The sequence below is a fragment of the Galleria mellonella genome, unplaced genomic scaffold (assembly GCF_026898425.1).
Source record: "Galleria mellonella isolate WM207_F2 unplaced genomic scaffold, CSIRO_AGI_GalMel_v1 utg182, whole genome shotgun sequence".
In the NCBI taxonomy this organism is placed as follows: domain Eukaryota; kingdom Metazoa; phylum Arthropoda; class Insecta; order Lepidoptera; family Pyralidae; genus Galleria; species Galleria mellonella.
The window spans coordinates 286016-308715 of NW_026442023.1; the positions used below are offsets into that span (position 1 = coordinate 286016).

A 22700-nucleotide genomic window follows, 5' to 3' on the forward strand; every position below is an offset into this window, starting at 1 on the left:
CTAATATTGTTTTAATTTCTCATCCTAATCTTACCTAACACATTTTTTTTATGCAACTTTGAATGGCAAACAAGCAGACAGTACACCTTATGGAAAGTGGTAACCGTCGCCTATAGACATGAGCAGTACCATGGACATAACAGAGTATACTGTTTCGCCCATGATACCCCCATGCGTTGCCATTCCTGAGGACTCAGGTGTTATTCCTCTGTACCCAGTTAATTCACGCAATATCCCATCCTTCAAACCGAAACACAGCCATACAAACACAACTGCTTCATGGTTGAAACACGAATGGGACAGAGGGTAATGACAATGTGGTGGGGATTGTTAATCATGGAGACTAAAGGCCAATGGGGCCCTTAGTCGCTAGAAATATACCCAACCAGGTCGACCTCCACGTGGTTCCCTCTGGAAACCATCGTGCTAAATTTTAAATGTATTCATCACAATGCGCTAACTGACCCGCTTGGGGAGAAGGGATTGTCAGTAATAAGGTCTAATTGACTTATTGCTAGCAATACACGCTATCAAGTCGACCTCCATGCGGTTCCCCCTGGAAACAATCGTGGTTAATTCTAGTGAAATTCGTCACGATGTACTAAGTGACCTACTTTCATCATCACCTATATCACTGGTGACCCGTCAGCGTATACCGATAGCGCAGGCAGCGTTAGCATTCTATTATCACCTATTTAAAAAAAAAACTTACCCACCTTTTTATTCTCACCTATCATGTATCACCAGTGCCTTGTCAGCGTATACCGTTAGCGCAGGCGGGGTTACCATTCCATTATCATCCATTAAAAAAATACAAGAAGGAGCATTATCCTTTTTGTTGTAAGTATATATACACAACGTATGGTCCCGGCATAGAATAAGTCGCCGCTTTCACTAAAGAAGGGCAGCAGCGTCCCTCTTAAAACATCTCCAAAGCCTAACTGCGGCTGCCAATCTGCTACTACGCATGGTAGCTACTGTCAAAACTCCCCAAGGGGGAGGCTTATCTTCTGCAATGGGCAATTAAAGGCTTGAAATTAGAACGCGGTGTCGTGTAGGTATATCCACCCGTATATAGATTTTGACAATATATATATTTATAGATACACATTACTCATCCGACTTTGTTCGGAGCGTTCATAACTTTGGCTTGTTGAAGTGTGGCTGTGTTTCTTGTCCCTATTATCTGTCAATTTAAAAAAAAACAAACAATTTTCAATTATTCTGACCATAAACATTCTGGCTAATCATTTGAAAGGTTCTCTGCTAGAGAATTAAAACGTTAATCATGCAATAACATTGTTTATAACCTGTCACTTTAAATTTGGAATTTGATATCAAATGTGTGTGTTTTTTTTTTATTAGCTTTTTTTTTGTTGATTAATGACTATCATAGAAGGTTATAGAACTTCTGGTGATAATAACAGTAATCAATCTTCGAATGTCGGCAGTCGCACGCATACTCATGGTAGCGGAATTAAATAAAATAACTCTAATCAACTAACCAGCGATATAGAATTCCGCAATATACCTAACATCTAGTTCAGTAAAAAATGTATTTGAAAAATTCTGAAGTAAAATATGAAGTAGATGTAAAGTTTTTATTGATTTGATTTATATATGATTCACTATATTTTAATATATAATTTTAAGGACATGTTCTAAATGAAATATTTACACGCCACACTATGATTCTGTTTTTAACATTAAATACTTGTAACGTAATATCCTATATTCAGACAAATAAAGTTATAATTCATTCATTCATTTATGCTCTTTATTTTATGATAGACGTTTTGGTTCACTAGCGTGCTCTGTTTTTAAAACAAACCAATCAGAAACATTGAAAAATGTACAATTATTTTTTTAAATTGACAGATAAATGCGATGTTACTATACTTCGATAATAAGGACAAGCGAAGTACATTGCGCGCGTAAATCGATTATGCACACATGTAGGTTATTCACGTGACGGTCACACGGTCACACTAGTGACACAGTAGCCAGTGGTTGGCAACTTTTTAACTGACCTAGATCAAAATTAACGGATTCACATAACCAGTTCACACAGTTGTGAACGAGTCGAAATAAATTAATTGATCAAGGAGATTAATTAGCGAATTCCAGTAATATAATACATATAAAATATATCGAATTAATGTTATAAAGGAAAGTGGTAAATATGCATGTTCCGTTATCACGCCTCAATGGTTCAACGAATTTATTTCGTATTAATTTTTTTTATATCTTATTTAAGAGCTGCGCTTTTATTGATGGAGCTTTTGCCACTTACTACGAATGAATGAATAAATGAATGAATGAATATTTAATTACGATTTTCAGCAAGCCTCTTCACCTCTTGATATGACACGACACCAACTTTTTCCTTGATCTGCCTGTAATGTAATGTAATGTAAATTGGACTCTCTTTTTCGCGCTTAGCCAAATATCTTGATCTGCCTAATGTAACTATGTCTTGGTCTCCCCTCCTTCCTTCTATCTTACCATCTATCATAAAGTTCGTCGTGTCGTACCAAGTGTCCTAACATTTTTCCCCTTCTGACCTCAATAGTTTTCATAATTAAACGGTTTTATTTAGCTCGACCTGTACGGTATTTATTTATTTGGGTCAAAATTAGAAATTGGAATTTAAGCACCTTCCCGTTGTCAGATTGATCTGAAATTTGGTACACACATTTAATTCAGATGACAATACAATATAATAAAATCAATAACATTATAAATCTAAGATGGCCGCCGATACAAAATGGCGGATTACATATTTTTCCTTAACCCCCGCAATATGGGTATCAAATGAAAGGGCTACACTAGTAAAACACGATGATTATGTCAAAATTTAAAATTCAAGATGGACGCCGTTCCAATATGGCGGACTAGGTACATATTTTTCCACAACCACCACAATATGGGTATCAAATAATAGGACTACACTGAGACACCCAGACACTAGACACTCGGATACAAGACACTCAGACACTAGACACTCGGACACTAGACACTCAGACACTAGACACTCGACACTCGACACTCGACACTCAGACACTAAACACCAGACACAAGACACTCAGACACTCGACACTCAGACACTAGACACTAGACACTCGTCACTAGACACTCGACACTCGACACTCGACACTCGACACTCAGACACTAAACACTAGACACTAGACACTCAGACACTCGACACTCAGACACTCGACACTCAGACACTCGACACTCAGACACTAGACACTCGACACTCGACAATCGACACTCAGATACTAAACACTAGACACTAGACACTCAGACATCCAGACACTAGACACTCAGACACTGGACACTCGGATACAAGACACTTAGACACTAGACTCTCAGACACTTGACACTCAGACACCCAGACACTAGACACTCTGACACTCGACACTCGACACTCAGACACTAAACACCAGACACTAGACACTCAGACACTCGACACTCGACGTCACTCGACACTCGACACTCGACACTCGACACCCGACTCTCGACACTTGACACTCGACACTCAGACACTAAACACTAGACACTAGACACTAGACACTCAGACACTCGACACTCTGACACTAGACACTCGACACTCGACACTCAAATACTAAACACTAGACACTAGACACTCCGACACTCGGATATAAGACACTCAAACACTAGACTCACAGACACTTGACACTCAGACACCCAGACACTAGACACTCAGACACTAGACACTCAGACACTAGACACTCCAAACTCGACACTCGACACTTGACACTCGACACTCGACACTCGACACTAGACACTCAGACGCTAGACCCTCAGACACTAGACACTCGACACTCAGACACTAAACACTAGACACTAGACACTAGACACTCAGACACTCGACACTCAGACACTAGACACTCGACACTCGACACTTGACACTCAAATACTAAACACTAGACACTAGACACTCCGACACTCGGATATAAGACACTCAGACACTAGACTCTCAGACACTTGACACTCAGGCACCTAGACACTAGACACTCAGACACTAGAGACTCAGACACTAGACAGTCGAAACTCGACACTCGACACTTGACACTCGACACTCGACACTCGACACTCGACACTTAGACATAAGACACTCAGACACTCGACACTCTGACACTAGACACTCGAAACTCGACACTCGACACTCAAATACTAAACACTAGACACTAGACACTCCGACACTCGCATATAAGACACTCAGACACTAGACTCTCAGACACTTGACACTTAGACACCCAGACACTAGACACTCAGACACTAGACACTCCAAACTCGACACTCGACACTTGACACTCGACACTCGACACTAGACACTCAGACGCTAGACCCTCAGACACTAGACACTCGACACTCGACACTTGACACTCGACACTAGACACTAGACACTCAGACACTCGACACTCAGACACTAGACACTCGACACTCGACACTTGACACTCAAATACTAAACACTAGACACTAGACACTCCGACACTCGACACTCGACACTCGACACTCAGACACTAAACACTAGACACTAGACACTCAGACACTCGACACTCAGACACTAGACACTCGACACTCGACACTCGACACTCAGATACTAAACACTAGACACTAGACACTCAGACATCCAGACACTAGACACTCAGACACTCGACACTCAGACACTAGACACTAGACACTCGTCACTAGACACTCGACACTCGACACTCGACACTCGACACTCAGACACTAAACACTAGACACTAGACACTAGACACTCAGACATCCAGACACTAGACACTCAGACACTGGACACTCGGATACAAGATACTCAGACACTAGACTCTCAGACACTTGACACTCAGACACCTTTTTGGCCTCAGTTCCGTCGAACCCAAATGTACGAAACAGATATATCATCAGTTTTAATTGACTTTGGCACAGACGGCATGCACGTTATTTACCCTAAAGCCATACAGTTTCCAGCAAAATTCAATTATGGTACGGCTGAAAAAAGGATGTTGCCCTTAGTTTTGTCATGAGCATTCACCGTCCATAAAATGCAGGGCAGCACCGTCGACCATGCAGTAGTATATTTGGGCTCAAAATGGTTTGAGGAAGGACAAGCATACGTGGCTCTAAGTCGAGTCAAGTCTCTGGAAGGGCTATGTATTGAGGAATTAGATTGTACTAAATTATCAGGTAAGAAACCATGTAATAATGATGCACTGAATGAATTAAATAAAATGAGGAATATTCGGTAAACAATTTCACTAAATACTAAAAACAAGAAAATAAAAATCGGTAAAAAAACTTTTAAGTTAAACGGTTTTATTTTATGTGCACTGAAAACTACAAAATAAATAAATAGTTACTTACCTATCAACCTACGTAGGTGATCTCGGTCATTAATATCTCTGATGGTAGTGGTTGTCATAACATGAACCATGTCAGCGGCCGAAAGGCAGTTCATGAGAGAACACTAACACCAGGGTTTGCTTGGTAGGTAAACTAAGCAGCCCGCACTATAACAAGTAGGTATTTTGACCTTCTAGTTCAGAAATATTTTAGTACTAGGCAGAATAGCTTTTAGGCATATTAGACTAAAATAAAAACGTGGGGCCCCTCTGAAATCATACCTATAGCAGAGCATATCTTATACTTTGGTAGATCATGAGCTCGGCGTTCGCTGGTGAAGCCGTAACGGCTGGTTATTGATGGTCAAAACCTCCAGTTACGATTATAGTAAGTCGATTCAGCGGACCCTGGACTCCGGAGCTATGAGGTTTCGGATGCGACCGGGATAAACCGCTAGGATGATGATGATGACGATTATAATAAGTCGATGCAATCCACACTTAGTATAGTAGAAAGTAATACAGAAATAGTTAATGGGCCCCACGTTTTTATTTTAGTCTAATATGCCTAAAAGCTATTCTGCCTAGTACTAAAATATTTCTGAACTAGAAGGTCAAAATACCTACTTGTTATAGTGCGGGCTGCTTAGTTTACCTACCAAGCAAACCCTGGTGTTAGTGTTCTCTCATGAACTGCCTTTCGGCCGCTGACATGGTTCATGTTATGACAACCACTACCATCAGAGATATTAATGACCGAGATCACCTACGTAGGTTGATAGGTAAGTAACTATTTATTTATTTTGTAGTTTTCAGTGCACATAAAATAAAACCGTTTAACTTAAAAGTTTTTTTACCGATTTTTATTTATCTCTTTTCCTTAACCCTAAGTAGAATTATAATTACCTTACCATATTTAATTCAGAGATTAATTAAAAACCGTGTGTGTCGCAAATAAAGTCGTAACCAACAATATATTTGGCAACTGTGTCATACTATTTTGCTTTTGGAGTTTCAGAATAGATATTTGTTTAACAAGATTCATTAAACGGAGACTGATTCTGTGGTATTTTTTCTTTTCCAAATCCATTTCTTAACCTTATATTTTAATTTGACAGTTTCTCGATTGTTTCTTACTATTTTTTAAACAATTATAAACCAGAATTTTTACTTATAAACATTAGAAATTTAGTTCATGTTGATCCTTAGAATAAAAATTTCAGTGCGATATCAAATACAACATTTTTATGTCAGAGATAAGTTTTGAGAAATGTCGCCTCAGAATCAACCCCAATATTTAATAATAAATAATATTATACTATATGAGAACTTTATTTGAAACTAACAAAAATTACAACGCGGTATTGTGTATAGCCATCCATACATAGATTTTACTGCGTAATAAAAAGATTTTTGTGCTATAAAAACAAAACGACAGCTTTAATCGTCACAATATTTATATTGACTAATATTTGCACTATTTTTATTTTAAAACAGATAATAATAATAATAGTTTACCACTATAATTATTATTATACAAATAGACTATACAAATATTATTTGCTTGGGTACCTCTGTCCCATTCATGTTTCTACCGTGAAGCATTTGTGTTTGCATGGCTGTGTTTCGGTTTGAAGGGTGGGATATGGCTATAATTAATTGTATATAATTCAATGACCAACATTTGCATGCCAATTGATATGGAAAAATATAATGGACAATTACTACAAAATATAACATGTTAGCAATAATGTTTCTAGCTATTAAACTTTCTTCATTCAATTTCAAAATTGGCGCCATTATCTTAATCGCTTAACTTAGTCATAAAAACATTCAGAACAAAAGAACCTACTTTTTCAGTTAATCACAGGTTGCCCACCTCTGTCTGGTGCAGTAATGTGATGTGACCCGTATGTAGGGTTGTCAACGAGTCTGTACGTAGCTCCTTTAATGTTTCAATTGATTTGCTTCACATGGCCAATCAATATTTTTTTATAAAAGCTCGACATCACACTATCTCAAGAGAACACGGGCTATATAAGCTATGAATGTGATCAAAGGAAAAGAAAATGTTCTGTTCTCGACGTTTTTTTTAATGGAATGATAACCCCACCAGCGCTAACGGTATACGTTGGCTGGTACAAGTGTTGATAGTGATAAGGATGATACGTGAGTATGAAATGGTATGAATGAAACTGTCTTGCAATTAGACCATCGTAACGAATACACCTGAAATCCAACATGGTGGTTTCCAGTGGGGGCCATAGGGAGTTCGATCTGACAGGCTAAATTATTAACAATGGAACAGACAATACGGGCTTTAAGAAGGAATAAATAATATAATTAGAAGAATCTGAAGAAATAATTATCTATGTCAAAAAATATTTTATTTTACAAAATTTATACCGTAAGTGTCTTAAAAATGTTTAATACTTTATTATAATATACTTCGTAAATACGCTTTGCATTCTTCGCCTCAAAAGTAAGTGACTATATTTAACCAAAAAGAAGTTGACAACCCTACGTGACTATCACGACTGCGTGTAACGGAACAGAGCAACCGGTCTCAAATCTCAATGATACAACTGAGGTGAACAGTCAAATGCTTTATTTAGCTCTACGTATCTAGCTACAAATACCTGTCTAAGTAATTTTTTTTATACTACTTAGAATGGCAAACAAGCTGACGGCCCACCTGATGTAATTGGTAACCGTCGCCTATAGACATGAGCAGTACCATGGACATAACAGAGTATACTGTTTCGCCCATGATATCTCCCATTCGTTGCCATTCTTGAGGACTCAGGTGTTATTCCTCTGCACCCTGTAAATTCACGCCATGTACCACCCTTCAAACCGAAACACAGCCATGCAGATACAACTGCTTTACGGCTGAAACACGAATGGGACAGAGGTACCCAAACAATCGAATTTTGTACAAAGTCTCCTAATTAAAATAATGTGGTCGTTTTAAGAATTTGTTTGTGAATTTGTCGTATCGGGCCATCGGATCAGATTTCATTCTCATCTCTCATCACTCCATTGGTGCTTAATTAGAGCAAATCCATAGTGCAGGCGAGGTTACCATTCTGGTTTCCCTTAAAGTGTTTTTATGCCCCCCCCCCCTACCCCACGTTTACAAAAAATACGCCTATAATAATAGAAATACTATTATATTAAAACATAAAATGGTACCAAACCAGGTGTGACGGGAGAAAGGGATTGTTAGTAATGGGAGATTAGTCCTCATAGCTATTAATATACCCTATCAGGTCGACCTCCACGCGGTTCCTCTTGGAAATCAGCGTGACTAATTTATCATTGAATCCGTCACGATGGGCTAACTGACCTGTCTTTTCATCCTCACCTATCACCTCTTACAAAAAATAAGAAAACTTAAATGGAATTGGACTGGACATATAATGAGAACCAACAAAGAAAAATGGACGAAGGATATAATAGAATGGTATCCTAGAAATGGGAAAAGACAACGAGGAGGACAAATCAAAAGATGGGAGGACGATTTACCTAAAGGATGGAGAAAGTCAGCTAGGGATAGGGGAAAGTGGAAACAGTTGGGGGAGGCCTATGTCGACAGACAACCTGACTAACATAATGGTTGCTAGAAAGCTACCTTAGTAATAAGTAGTATATAAGTTAAAGTAAAAATGTCAGAGAATAAAGGCTTTATTATATATTATATTATATTATTATATTATATATCACCTCTTACTGGTATCCCGCTTGTGTATACAGATAGCGCCATGCCATTTTCCCTCATTAAAAAAAAAACCAGGTGTGATGAGGAAAGGAATAGATTCTATTGCTGATAATATAGCTACCAGATTAACCTTCACGTGGTTTCCCCTAAAATCCATCGTCATTAATTTTTTTTTATACAACTTAGAATGGCAAACAAGCTGACGGCCCACCTGATGGAAAGTGGTAACTGTCGCCTATAGACATGAGCAGTACCATGGACATAACAGAGTACACTGTTTCGCCCATGCCCATGGGCCTACTGACCTGCTTTCATCAACTTCTATCATCACTCACTGGCGCCCACCAGCGTATACCCATTAAAAATATCAAATGTAGCAAAAAAATCCCCTATCATCCATCAGTACCACTCAAAATCCATGTTACAGGCCATTGTGATATAGAGTATTGTGATTAGATTCAGATAGAATGTCAGAGATATGATAAGGCTTTGTCTGTTTGCATTAAAATGAAATCAACAGTTTTTTTCAGATAAGAACAAATGCATCAAATAATACTTTATTTGTATTTATTCGGTACAGTCATTAAAAAAATATATTGTTATAACTAGTCTGGCCATGTTACATAGAAACATTCTTTTTTTTTTTTTTTCAACTTTTTAATTATTTTGAATTTGGAACATGTTTATTATTTTAAAAACTTGTTTCGATTTGGCGCCATATCACACATTTTTTCATGTCCGTTATCAAATTACAGACAAGTTATTTTTTATGTTATATAAAAATAGACAACGAGTTCCCAAAACATATAATACTTATTATGTACCCATAGTATTTTGTTGAAGGCTCTAAAATTTTTATATGAAGTCTTGAGGTTTCTGTTGCCGTATAGAAGTCCCCGTATAGAATTGGCCAGCCGCTCTATTCCCATAGGTGTCGTAAGAAACGACTCAGGGAACTCAATAGTCGAGGGATAGGCAGCAACGTGATTCTTGAAATATCACCAAAACCTAACTGTTGTTGCCAACCCACTTGCTAAACGTGGCAACTATTGGCAAAACCCCCTTATGAGATAGATCTATGTCCAGCAGTGGACAGTTAACGGCTGCAATGGTATGGTATCTCACATGTATTATATCACCCGTTAACTGCCCATTGTTGGACATAGTCATCTCCCATAAAAAGAGTTTTGCAAATAATTGCCACACTTGGCAAGCAGGTTGGCTACCGTAGTTAGACTTTGGCGCTGTTTTAAGAAGAACGCTGCTGCCCATCCCTTGATGGGCTAAGTTCCCTCCGTCGTCTCTTACACCATTGGGACAGTAAGGGGTAACCCATCCTTTGCCAGCACCTCCCATCTCACGTGTACTCAGGTGTTATTCCTCTGTACCCAGTAAATTCACGCCAAATCCTACACTTCAAACCGAAACACAGCCATGCAAACACAACTGCTTCACGGTTGAAACACGAATGGGACAGAGGTACCCAAGCAATCGACTTTTGTACAAAGTCTCCTTCTGGTGTATACATTTTTGTTGTTAATTGTGTCTCATAAAATTGTGAAAGGCGAATGTATACAGATAGTACAAACGGGACTACTATTCCATTTACACTCCATTAAAAAAATAAAAACAAATTCTATATATATACATATATATATATATATATATATATATATATATATACCATTCTATAATTGTAGTCATTACAATCAGAATCCATCTGATGTTGGCGCCAATGGCGCTCTCTCGATAAAAACCGAATTGATTGAAAAAAAAACTGGTCCATAAGTAGCATAACGGTATATAGAACGATGCTGACCAGATGAACGCCAAGTGCATCATGGGTCATTGAACCGTAGGAAGCTGTTAATGTATCATTCGATGTCTTTGATAGATTGACATTTGAAATTAATATAGTTTTGTTTAATCAACAAATTATATATTTTTATATAATTTTCCAAGTACGTAACATATATATATACACAATATGGTCTCCCCTCTATCTATCTATCTATATATATAATCTATATATAGATAGATAGATAGAGCATCGAATCTCAAAAACAAGGCAACTTGTTATCATATTAGCTGACTCATTTTTTTATCAATGTTTTATGTACTAACGTACATAATGTTTCATTAATATCCTACATTTAATTATTTAATAAATAAAATTAGTTTTTACGCATAAAAAGATGCAAAAATTATAAAATAAAATAAATATAGAAGTTATAAAGGAAACACTAGTAACTAATTGTCACGCAAAATTGTATGAAAATGTTGACCCGCTTTTCTTGAAGCATTTGTATGGAAACACTATCTGTATAAAGGTCTCCTATTATAACATATGTTTACACTAAAATGGTAGCAAACAACCATACAATCCATGTAAATGAATACCAAAGCCTATAGACACCTCACATACGTCTTGCGAACTGTGAAAAAATATCTTGAAGAACATCATAGGTCGTCATATCTGTAGGCTCTAGGGAAGCTCCACAGTTTGAGCATTCACGGGAGTAAACTCCTTTTAAATCCACCTATTTATTTAGATAGTGCAAAGATGAATTTTCTGTCTATGGCGAGAGGTACGATGATGACAGTGGACGACATTGTAAAAGAATTGCCCAGAACACAGACTGTTAAGTCCGCAAATTTGTATCTAATAGGTGTTAAAGTGGATTAAGCTTAATCGTCCCCAATCAGAAACTAGGCACACCACTCTCGATTTCCGATAAGCTTTTCGCGGTTAGTCGCCGCAATGGAACGAGGAACATTAGCATGGCCCGTGTTACTTGCATCTTCAGTTCTACCGTCTGCATAACAATTAATGGCGGCCGTTTTAAACGAGTCATTGGTATGCTGCAAAAATTGCTTCGGGGACAGTGCAGAGCGTTGTGGGCGCCGGCGCTAATGCCTATGCTATCGGAGCAACATCGACCACTGTTTAAATTATACACCTACCGGACAGAATGCTGGCGACCCATTTGCACTTCTCTGGATGTTCGCTTGATTGAGAATTTCGATAGAAAATCTTGATGTCAAACTCGTTCGAAAAGTTTTTTTCTTTATCTAGGCTAATGGCCATCGCCACACCTTTACTCTCAACGGTAAGGACCCAGTGTGTGAGAGATCTACATCACCAGTTGAAAGATGATGGCTAAAACCATACTAATGGACACTTAGTAAATCATGAACAAGAAATAACCTCCAATGTCTTTAAAATAAAGGTTGACGTAAATCAGTAATCCGAGATGATTTTAAATAGTTATCCTTTATCCATATTTCTTACCCATTTGGATAACTAACTCTGCTGAATTACTCATCGGAATAGGTGAGAAATATAACTAAACTTGCCGTGCAATGTTGCTAAAAAATTTTGGCAAGCAAGTATAGTTACTGGGCAGAATCACGATTTATAACTACATGGGACAGATAAAAGAAACGCTAGGTGTCATGTCGCATAGGGAGGTCAAGGATATGGCCTGGAATAGAGCTGACTGGAGGAAGATGCATGAATTAGTTGCACCGACAACAGGAAACCCTTAAATGAAAAGAGAGTGTTTATTCCCGTGTTGAACTATTCTGTTATTTTGTCACAATGACACTGTTTTTTGCAAAAATAAATCTGATAAATCGATGTATATTTATTTATCATCAGCGATCAGCAATAAAGACATCAATTTCAATCTTTTGAATTGTATTTTCACAAATTAGACAGTCAAGATTTACTTACAAAATATTATTTGGACAAGTTAAATTATTATTGTATTAGTACCTTAAGTTTTACTCTTTCTTTTTTATATATATGTTGTGTCCTTATGCCGTATAGGGTTGAGCACTGCTTATCCTAAAGTACAGGATTTACCTATTTAGGGAGCAGAGTTTCACCTATATTTAATAATGTTTGTAACATTTACTTTGAAATAAACTTTTTAAACCTACTAATAATTTATTAATAACTTATTAACACTAGTAATCCGACACGGATAGCCGTGTAGTCCCAGAATTGAATAGGCCACCCCTTCTTTTCCGTGGGAATCGTAAGAGGCGACTAAGGAAGGGCGAGGGACAGTTGCTTCCCTCTTAAAACATCTCCAAAACCTAACTGCAGTTGCCAATCCGCCTGCCAAGCGTGACAACTGCTGACAAAATCCCCTAGAGAGAGGCTTATGTTCAGCAGTGAACAGTTAAAGGCTGATATGGTGATGATGATAATATTACAGAATATAGGGGTTTTAAAAATCTTAACAATTGTTACTAACTATACTAAATACCTATAAGGTATAATTCCCATATTTAAAAATCCTTTAAAACTTCTCAATACATAATAGATCAATTTTAACCGTATTATTGGGTAGCCATTGACATAACGGTCGACATCTACTAACATATTTGTTCAGAAATTCCATCGGCGTTTCTAAATATTAGCATCTCCCGACGCGAGGGGGGGGGGGGGCGCTGTGTGTACGCATACATTTGAATATGTTTGGATCGTATTTTATTACAACTATTAGGTACTACAGGTTTGGGACAGGTGACCGGCCGGAGAAATATTAAATTTTATGAGTCAACTAAATATTTGATCCTCAAACTCGAAGTAGTGGACATGAGGCGAACGAATTTAACGATAGATTTTTATGTTAAAACCATAGATGAAGGATAGTACTTGCCACTTAGAATAAACTGATGGCCTATCCGAGAGAGATTTTTTTAATAAGATGTAAATGGTATAGTCACTAGTACCCCAGTGAGGAGTGACAGGTGATGATGAAAGCAGGTTAGTTAGTAGATCGTGACGAATTCAGCGGAAGTTAACCACGATGGTTTCCAGACGGACTGCGTGCAAATGGACCTGATAGTAGTATTTACATTACTAATAATCCCTTCATACATACATACATACATATCTGTCACGCCTGTCTCCCATTATGGTAGGCAGAGACAATGGAACGCCAAATGCTTCGATTCAAACAAACCTTTTTCGCTTCATCCACATTCATCAATCTTTTCATACACGCCTTCGATGGAAAATGGTTCCCGTCACCTACAGACATACACAGCGCCAACAGTGTCATAGAACACATTGCCGTCTCATGCGCTATCATTCATGAGGTACATTGTTTTCATATCCCATAAATGATAATGAAATGGTAACCCCTCCTGCACTAACGGTATACGCTGGCGATGCACCAGTGAGACATGATAGGTGAGAATAAAAGCAGGTCAGTTGGCCCATGGTTTCCAAGGGGAACCACGCGGAAAGCTACGTTATGTTTACATACCTTACAATTTTAATATCATATTCTACCCTAAACTTACATACAATCACAGTTGCTTGATGTCGAAAACACGGATGGGACAGACGTCCCCATGTAGACGAGTTTTGTACAGTCTTTCTCTGATAATGAAAACGTTTTCTTTACTGTACACACGAGAAAGAACAAGAAGCCAAATGTTACTATCTCCTTTTATATTAATCCTTCTTTGTATGTTTTTTTTTTATTGGTGAAATAAATCAAGGTGATTCATGTTCAAAATTAAAGGAAAAATGTTTAAAAAAAAATAAACTGGACAGTTATGTTTTTTTTTTATGCAATGGACACTGAAAAGGTATCCAGACACGATCAACTTAAAGTGAACTTGTTCTTTTATATAATTTTTAGGGAATTCAATGTTATGATGGAAATTTCCACCATTATTCAAGAAGGGTTAACATACGGTAACGAAAACGTATCTATAGATGGTATCCACACAAAAATAGATAAATTGAGAGATTCCCTCTATAAATCGCTTAATTATCGCTTCTGCGCTGTCAGTCAATTCGTGACTTACAGTCCTGTGGACTTTCGTTTTTTGAATACAATAAGACTTTCTTCAACTCCTGAACTATGGTACATCATATTAGCATATACTGGATAATCGTCAGCGAAAGTGAACTCTCATTATTACCTGGGCAGGTGGAAAGTGATGGATTCATTTGCTCTAGGAAATGTTAACAAGCAGCTCTAATATGACAATGTTCTGTTATGTAATGTTTGTAGTAAAAAAGTTTTTTTTTTATGCACGTTCGAATGTTAAACAAACTGACAACATATTTTAATCATAAACAGTGTAACATGCGGCCGTGTGGTCCCAGCATAGAATAAACCACCCTTTCCTTTCCCGCGCTCTTAATAGCAAAATAAGTTAAAAATACAAATAAATTTTCTACCTTAAAATTTATAAAAAATATTTGAATGTTAACTCTATAATTTTTAACAGTTGAAGAGATTTTAATAACATTTTGCATAAAAATGGTGGTCCATTGATAATTTTTATCTGTGTCCACGCACGCAAAGCCGCGCGCTGCAACTAGTTACGTGCAAATCCTTTACAAGTTTCAAGAAAATGGCACGATAAAAACAATTATCTGATTAGATACAAGTATTATCTATCTATTTATTAATTATTTAATTTACACTTTAACATACCAATATTTATCCTGTTAAATACATTTTAATATCTTGTTCTGGTTAATTGAATAATTATCCTATCACAACTTAATGAGATAATATTATCAAAACAAGATTTGTTACGACTGTAATATTTTATAATCATTATCAATCTTAAAGTTCAATATTTAAAGTGCATAAATATTAACTTTTTTATTTACACGTTACATATTTTTTTTTTATATAACTTAGAATGGCAAACAAGCTGACGGCCTACCTGATGGAAAGTGGTAACCGTCGCCTATAAACATGAGCAGTACCATGGACATAACAGAGTATACTGTTTCGCCCATGATACCCCCCATGCGTTGCCATTCCTGAGGACTCAGGTGTTATTCCTCTGTACCCAGTAAATTCACGCCATATCCCACCCTTCAAACCGAAACACAGCTATGCAAACACGACTGCTTCACGGTTGAAACGCGAATGGGATAGAGGTACCCATGCAATCGACTTTTGTACAAAGTCTCCCTCTGGTAGATACATATTCTTACAACAAAGAACAGCCAATATATTTTTTATACGAGTACTAATATGAATGGTAAACTTACGGGCCACGATAGGACGCTATTTTTTTTTTGATGGGTGAAAATGGTATGGTAACCCCGCCTGCGCTAACGGGATACGCTGGCGGAGCACCAGTGAAGGAAAAGAAAAAATTTGTGTGTTTCACCCGTCTCCAGCCTTCCACCTTACAAGCCGTTCTCAAGTGATGTTTACCAACGAACAGCATTTCATTTTTATTTATATCGACAAAGAACTTTTTAGGCAATGAGAACTCTTGAAAGTTGTTATAATACCTGTCACTGGCACATACAAATAGATAACTATCACCGTAACAAATCAACACAAGTTAACAGTTAATTTGCAAAAAGACACCCAGACTCTTTAAGTACATATTTATAATAACAAACGCTGAGCGCGGGGCGAGCAGTTAGCGTAAACACGCTATGTATGCGGGGCTCGGACACCGTTAGGCTGTCCGTATAAATGCAGAACCCCACCTGTTCGGTTAGTATAACGCGCCGACGACCATGAGGCTGTACCTGTATCCACTGTTTTTGTTTACTTTCCTTTCCCTCGCACGCGCGGCCAAACTCCCCGCGCTCGATGCTCGGGATTTAGAGAAAAAACTTGCTGCCGTGGCGCAGGAGGCTGCCAAAGATATTGTGCCAGTTGATAACGCGTCCAATAACGAGGACCTGACAGACCAGACGACTGTCATTAACGAAATCGAAAATAACCTCCGCATCAAAACAAACGATATCCCTGTTAAAGTTGTCGTTGAAAATGCCAAATCAACAGTGGAAGGTATCGAGAATATAAATACTAACGAAGAACAAAATACTGAGGAAAGTTCCGACATTAAAAGAGTAGAAATTGACCTGAAGAATCCAGGGTTACCACAACGCCAAGAGCATGACACACAAAACCCTGAACATTACGAGGAACCAGTACCTAAACTAAAGGAAAGCATTGTTAACACACAGGCAGCATTAAAACAAGGTTTCCAAGGCGTCGCTGATTGGATTGCAAATAATGAGCAAATAAACTCCATTCAAAGTAGTCTACAAAATCTTCAAGAGAGCTTCACGAGCCAAATTCAGAAGCTTAATGATACAGTTCAGTCCATTTGGAATAACGATCCGAACAAAAATGAAGCAGGAAGCGAACCAGGACAGACTAAAGCGATTAATAACGTCGAAATTGGTCTGAAAACTTTAGAAGATAGCTTTAGGAGTGGAATCAAAGCATTAACTGAGGAAGTCCACGCTTCAAACATTGTCAGAGCTGACGGTGATAAGCCGGGGGAAAGTGGAGCGACAACAGACGGATCAGCGTCAGGCGGTTCTGGTTCTGATGGTGCATCAAACAATCCCTTCCTCCAGGCTTTGCAAAGTTTCCAAAATACTGTTTCGCAAAGTTTATCCAACGTTACCAGTGCATGGCAAAATTATATAACAAGCATCCAGCAAGGAAACGCTGGCAATAACACAAGCTCTGGCCCCGGTAGTTTCATTTCTGGTATAGGAAGTGGAATACAGAATATATTTGCTCAATCACCCTCCACACCAGCTACTGGACAATCAGATGAAGTGAGTGGCACTACCTCTAGACCAGGTTTGCCAATCTGGCAAGGTATCCAAAGCTCTATCCAGAATATTTGGAACCTGGGCCAAAATCAACCTACACAAAGTCCACAAAATGACCAGCCCGCACAGTCTAGTAGCGGACCCATTGCGCAAGCAATTCAAAACAATCCTCTCGTTCAAGGAGTAGTAAATTTAATACAACCAAACAGGCCTGGTGCGCAACAACCACAAGCAGTGAAACCTGCTGATCCTAGCCAACAGGAAGGAAGCAACGTTGTACCAGCACCCACAGAATCAAAACCTGAACAGTCCACCGCCGAGAAAATACAACCATCAGCCGACGGCCCAATTAAGAAGATTATTCAGAATAATCCTATCGTAAAAGGTATATCTGGTGCTGTTCACAAACTCACAAGTCCAGAGAGACCCAGAGATACAGTGGAGGGTCAGAAGAGTGATAAGGACGTCAAAGGTGGTTTATTCATAGGTGGGCACGGAGTGCACGGTGGGCACGGCGGACACGGCGGCTCACATTCAGGTAAGCCATGACATTAATATTGCTTTCATAATACCTTTATTTCCTTAAACAATTATAAATATACCTTAAGATATTTATTCGTGTATTTTTCTGCATATTATTTAGATAGGTATATAATTACACATTTATTTAAAGACCTGTACATTGATAAATATTTATTATAATCTAATTTTTCTATATTAATTTTCTATAACAGCTAACAGAGGTCTTTACTTATCAGATAGAAACAGCAGGTTGCAAATTAAAAAATAATATACTAAATCACTAAAATTACTGCTATTAATATTTCTATATCTAAATAATATATCATTTAATTAACCATATCTATTATATTAATTCTAATTCTTATAGTGACAGCATGGAGCAATTTTGTGAACAGTCTCATAGGTACTATATCAGCTTCTATCAATGGAACCACCGCCTCAATATCGACAGCACTCAACAGCGCTATAAACACAATAGGCAGTAATGTTCAGGTATTGTGGATAACGGGGATGATATTATTGTGTACCTATGTGTTTTGTGTCGTGTTGTGTTTGACGCCAGTTTTGATTAATTTCACTTATTTGTGTCGATTAATAATGAGCAAGTACCGGCGTAGAATAAACCACGCATTCCTTTCTCGTGGGTATCGTAAGAAGTGACTTAGAGAACTTTATGGTAGAAGGATTGGCAACAGCGTCTCTCTTAAAACATCACTAAAAGCCTATCTGCGGTTGCCAACCCACCTGCCAAACATGGCAACTAATGGCAAAATTCCTCTTCTGGGGAAGACTTATGTTCAGAAGTGGACAGTTAATAGCTGATATGGCGATATGATGAAGTTTCTAAAGTGAGATTTATAAACGCGAAGAGTACCAAGAAATAATTAATGATAGTCGGTAATTCGTATTATTTTTTTACTCGCGATAATACAGGGTATAATAAATTAATAAATACCACTGGATATATTACATACCCAACGCCATCTAGTTCGAAATTAAGAAGCTCTTTATTAGACAACTAGAACATATTTTTTTTTTTGTAAATACATGTACATGAATATAAATATTTATATTGTACGAGAATCAAACCCACGGCCATCGAATAGTGAAACGGTGTGTTAAGTCGTTAGACCGCTGAGATCGTTCATTATCATAAAAACCTGACAACAAAAGGGTGGAATTCAAAACGACACAATTAAAAAAATCATATCTCAATTTGCCCCAACCAAAAATTCCACCTTAATCAATATTTCAGTCATATATCAGCCTTTATTTTATACAGGTATTTTATATATTTAAATACAGATATCATTTCTAAGAAATAAATAGGTATTTATCTAATTTCCTGTTATCATCCAACTATCTTTTTATAATGATTAAAAATTCCTATCTAATTGTGTAAATCCGTTTATAGGTTATATTTACTAATCGTTAGTTACTAACCTACAATAACCTATGCTGCTTATATAATCTATGGCTGCTTATTATAAAGTACTTTAATTCATTTTACTGTTGTAATAATATAAACTGATCTCTTTAGTATCTGTATCATAACGGTCCTAAAAGGATTCGTGTTTGCAATGCATAGTATTTCATTAGATCTTTATAAAATAAATTGTTGGTATTTTAATCAAATTACAACAAATTCTACAAATTTTAAGCGATTTCAAAAAGAAGGAGCCTCTCATTTTGTTGTATTTTTTATGTTTGTAACTCCGTTTGTTGTAAACCGATTTGAAAGTTATTTTTTTATATAAATGGATACACTTCTAGATTTATTCTATAGATTTTTTATTAAAGTCGGTTCAGTAGCTTAGTTTTTAAATCAAAATAACTGGTTTTGCCACAACTAAAGTCGGTTTTATTTTTTCTTGGACACAATCTTAATTATTTTGCATTCATTAAGACATGCCGCCGCGGTTGACTATACTAAATCTATGCACGATACCTGATTTAGAATACCTAATCGAGCACAAATGGGGGAAAAGGATTGTTAGCAATGGAGTTTGACAGCCCCATTGCTAGCAATATACCTTATTAGGTCGACCTCCACGTGGTTCCCCCTGGAAACCACCGTGAACAATTCTTGTTGAATTCGTCACGATGGGCTAACTGACCTACTTCATCCTCATCTATCATTCTTCACTGGTGCCCCGCCGGTGTATACCGATAGCGCGGGTGGGGTTACCATTCCATTATCATCCATTTAAAAAAAAAATCGAGCACAAATATTAATTTTTTTTTATCTGTGTTCCCTGTCAATAGGGAAGGCAAAAGACCTAAGCCTATACAGCCGTTGTCTCAAATTTTAAATTGAAAACTGACGTTTAAATGAATTTTAAATATGAATCGTTTTATGACTAATTTGTCTACTATAAAAACAAAGAAACCATTTTACATGTCTGAATTTATGGTGAATCTCCACTTTTGCAAAGCATGTGACTTCCAATAGGCTATACGGTGGGCCCATAATAATTAATCAAGACATACTAAACTGCTTTCTAGCTAGTTTAAAGTGCCAGTCACATAGAGTACTCGATCTCAAGTCGATATATTAAAGTTCGCTACTTTGGATTCGGTCGAAAAAAATATAGACTAAAAAATTAATATATCGAGATCGATCTACGAGTATTCTATTCCATTTGTCAATCAGGGCGTGGGTTTCCTTTTCCGTTTCCTTTTTTATCAATTTTCGTGTTTTTCCTCTTTTACATAATACTTGTATATATATTATGCTTTGTTATATAAATATGCCTATAAAATCTTGTACTATGTGTAAAATAAATAACAAAAAAAACTGATATTTATAATATTCTAACCACTTTCTATCAGATTTTTTATGAACTTAGACTGGCAAGTAAGCTGACAGCTCCCTTGGTGGTAATTCGTAACCATCGCCTATAGACGAGAATAGTATCATGGAAATAACAGAGTATACTTTGTTACCTATGATACCCTTTACGCATTCCTATTCCTGAGGACTAAGGTGTTATGCCTCTGTACGTCTATTTAAATGAATTTGCCTTTTTAAATTTGTATAATTGTATAAATATATACAATCCAATCCAGCAACTTAAAAGAAATACAATATAAAAGTATAAAAAGGAGATTTGTACTAGTGTCGGCGACAATTATAGGAAGTAGTAAGTAAATCCATTTAAACCTGATAGAAAATATTATTTTAAAATTATTTTATGCAACGAAGGCAGCGATCAAGTATACGTTTCGCCTGACGGTAAGCGGTTGGCGTAGCCTTCGCAGGATTGTTAAAAAAATATTCGTTTGGTGCCGACCCTCTTGATATAAATAATTTGAATGTTGATGTTAAATTTTCAACCGATGAAAGAGGAATTCGGCTTTATTTTTTTTTTTGTTTGTTATCTCTTAACTCCGTCAATAATTCCAAAACCGATTTGAAAAATTCTTTCTTATTTGAAGTGGTTAACAGATTAGTTACATAGAAATTTTATCAAAATCAGTTAAGTAGTTTATTTTTTATATCAAAATAATTGGTTTTTTTGAAGTCGATTTCTTTGTAGAATACAATATTATTTTATAGATTAGATATAGACAGATTATAAACGCTACGTATGACAACAGAATAAAGTAGATATGCCCATAAAGTGTTAAAAAATTTAAATAATTCTTCCTACATAGATTAGGAATAGAATAAAATCTACTAACCGCCGCGATGTATATTCTTAATCTGTACAAAAAAAAAAAATAGTTGCGCCATAGATTAAGATTGTTGAGTTTTCATGACTGTCATTTTTTATTCTCTTTTTAAATTTTTTTATTTTAATTGGTTACAGAGTATAATAACAACAGCAGAGGGCTAGAAAACAACGAGCAATCTAATATTGAAGAAACACAGAGGATACAAAATGAGAAAGATGTACTAGACAAAGAGGAGTCCAAACCGGAAGTGCAACCTGATAAGACTGAATAAGTCACAACATATCTATAGTGTGATAATAAGATAATGCTAATTTATTTCACGATTAAGATTAAATGTAAATAAATAACACATCAATATTTTTTTTACTATCTATAAACCACTAATATATTAAAAAACCCATATGCACAATTGGAGACTAAAACTTATGTAAAAAATTATGTACTTACTAGCTTTTACCCGTGACTTCGTCCGAGAGACCTGGATATGTTTTTTTTTTTATGGGTAATAATGAAATGGTAACACCACCCGCGCTATTGGTATACACCGGCGGGGCACCAGTGATACATGATAGGTGAGGATGATGCAGGTCAGTTAGCCCATCGTGACGAATTCAACAAGAAATGTTCACGATGGTTTTCAGGGGGAACCGCGTGGAGGTCGACCTAACAGGGCATATTGCCAGCAATGAGGCTATCAAACTCCATTACTAACAATCCCTTTCCCCCCTACTTGGATATGTTGACTAACCGGGATAAATAGTAAACTATATATTTACTACTATGATAGCAAACAAGCATACGGCCCATCTGATGGCAAACAGGG

The 22700-nt window shown here is 37.0% G+C and overlaps 1 protein-coding gene across 2 annotated transcripts; it reads left to right on the forward strand.

The window, feature by feature from the left end:
* The first annotated feature begins 16392 nt into the window (after nt 1-16392).
* Nucleotides 16393-22226, forward strand: LOC113512984 (putative uncharacterized protein DDB_G0286901). Of its 2 annotated transcripts, XM_052893605.1 has the most exons (3): nt 16393-18215; nt 18567-18691; nt 22012-22226. In XM_052893605.1, exons 1-3 carry the CDS (start codon nt 16619-16621, stop codon nt 22036-22038), a joined length of 1749 nt encoding a protein of 582 aa, XP_052749565.1. In that variant the 5' UTR covers nt 16393-16618; the 3' UTR covers nt 22039-22226. The 2 variants fall into 2 exon arrangements, with proteins under 2 accessions (XP_052749565.1, XP_031766870.2); XM_031911010.2 differs by lacking the exon at nt 18567-18691 and having other exon boundaries at nt 16448-18215.
* Nucleotides 22227-22700: the final 474 nt, after the last annotated feature.

What these genes read in the sequence shown, in the direction of transcription:
- LOC113512984 (XM_052893605.1), top strand. Translation starts at nt 16,619, where the DNA reads ATGAGGCTGTACCTGTATCCACTGTTTTTGTTTACTTTCCTTTCCCTC. An exon ending in ACACGGCGGCTCACATTCAG is followed by an intron (nt 18,216 to 18,566) that starts GTAAGCCATGAC and finishes TAATTCTTATAG; the next exon opens with TGACAGCATGGAGCAATTTT. An exon ending in CAATAGGCAGTAATGTTCAG is followed by an intron (nt 18,692 to 22,011) that starts GTATTGTGGATA and finishes AATTGGTTACAG; the next exon opens with AGTATAATAACAACAGCAGA.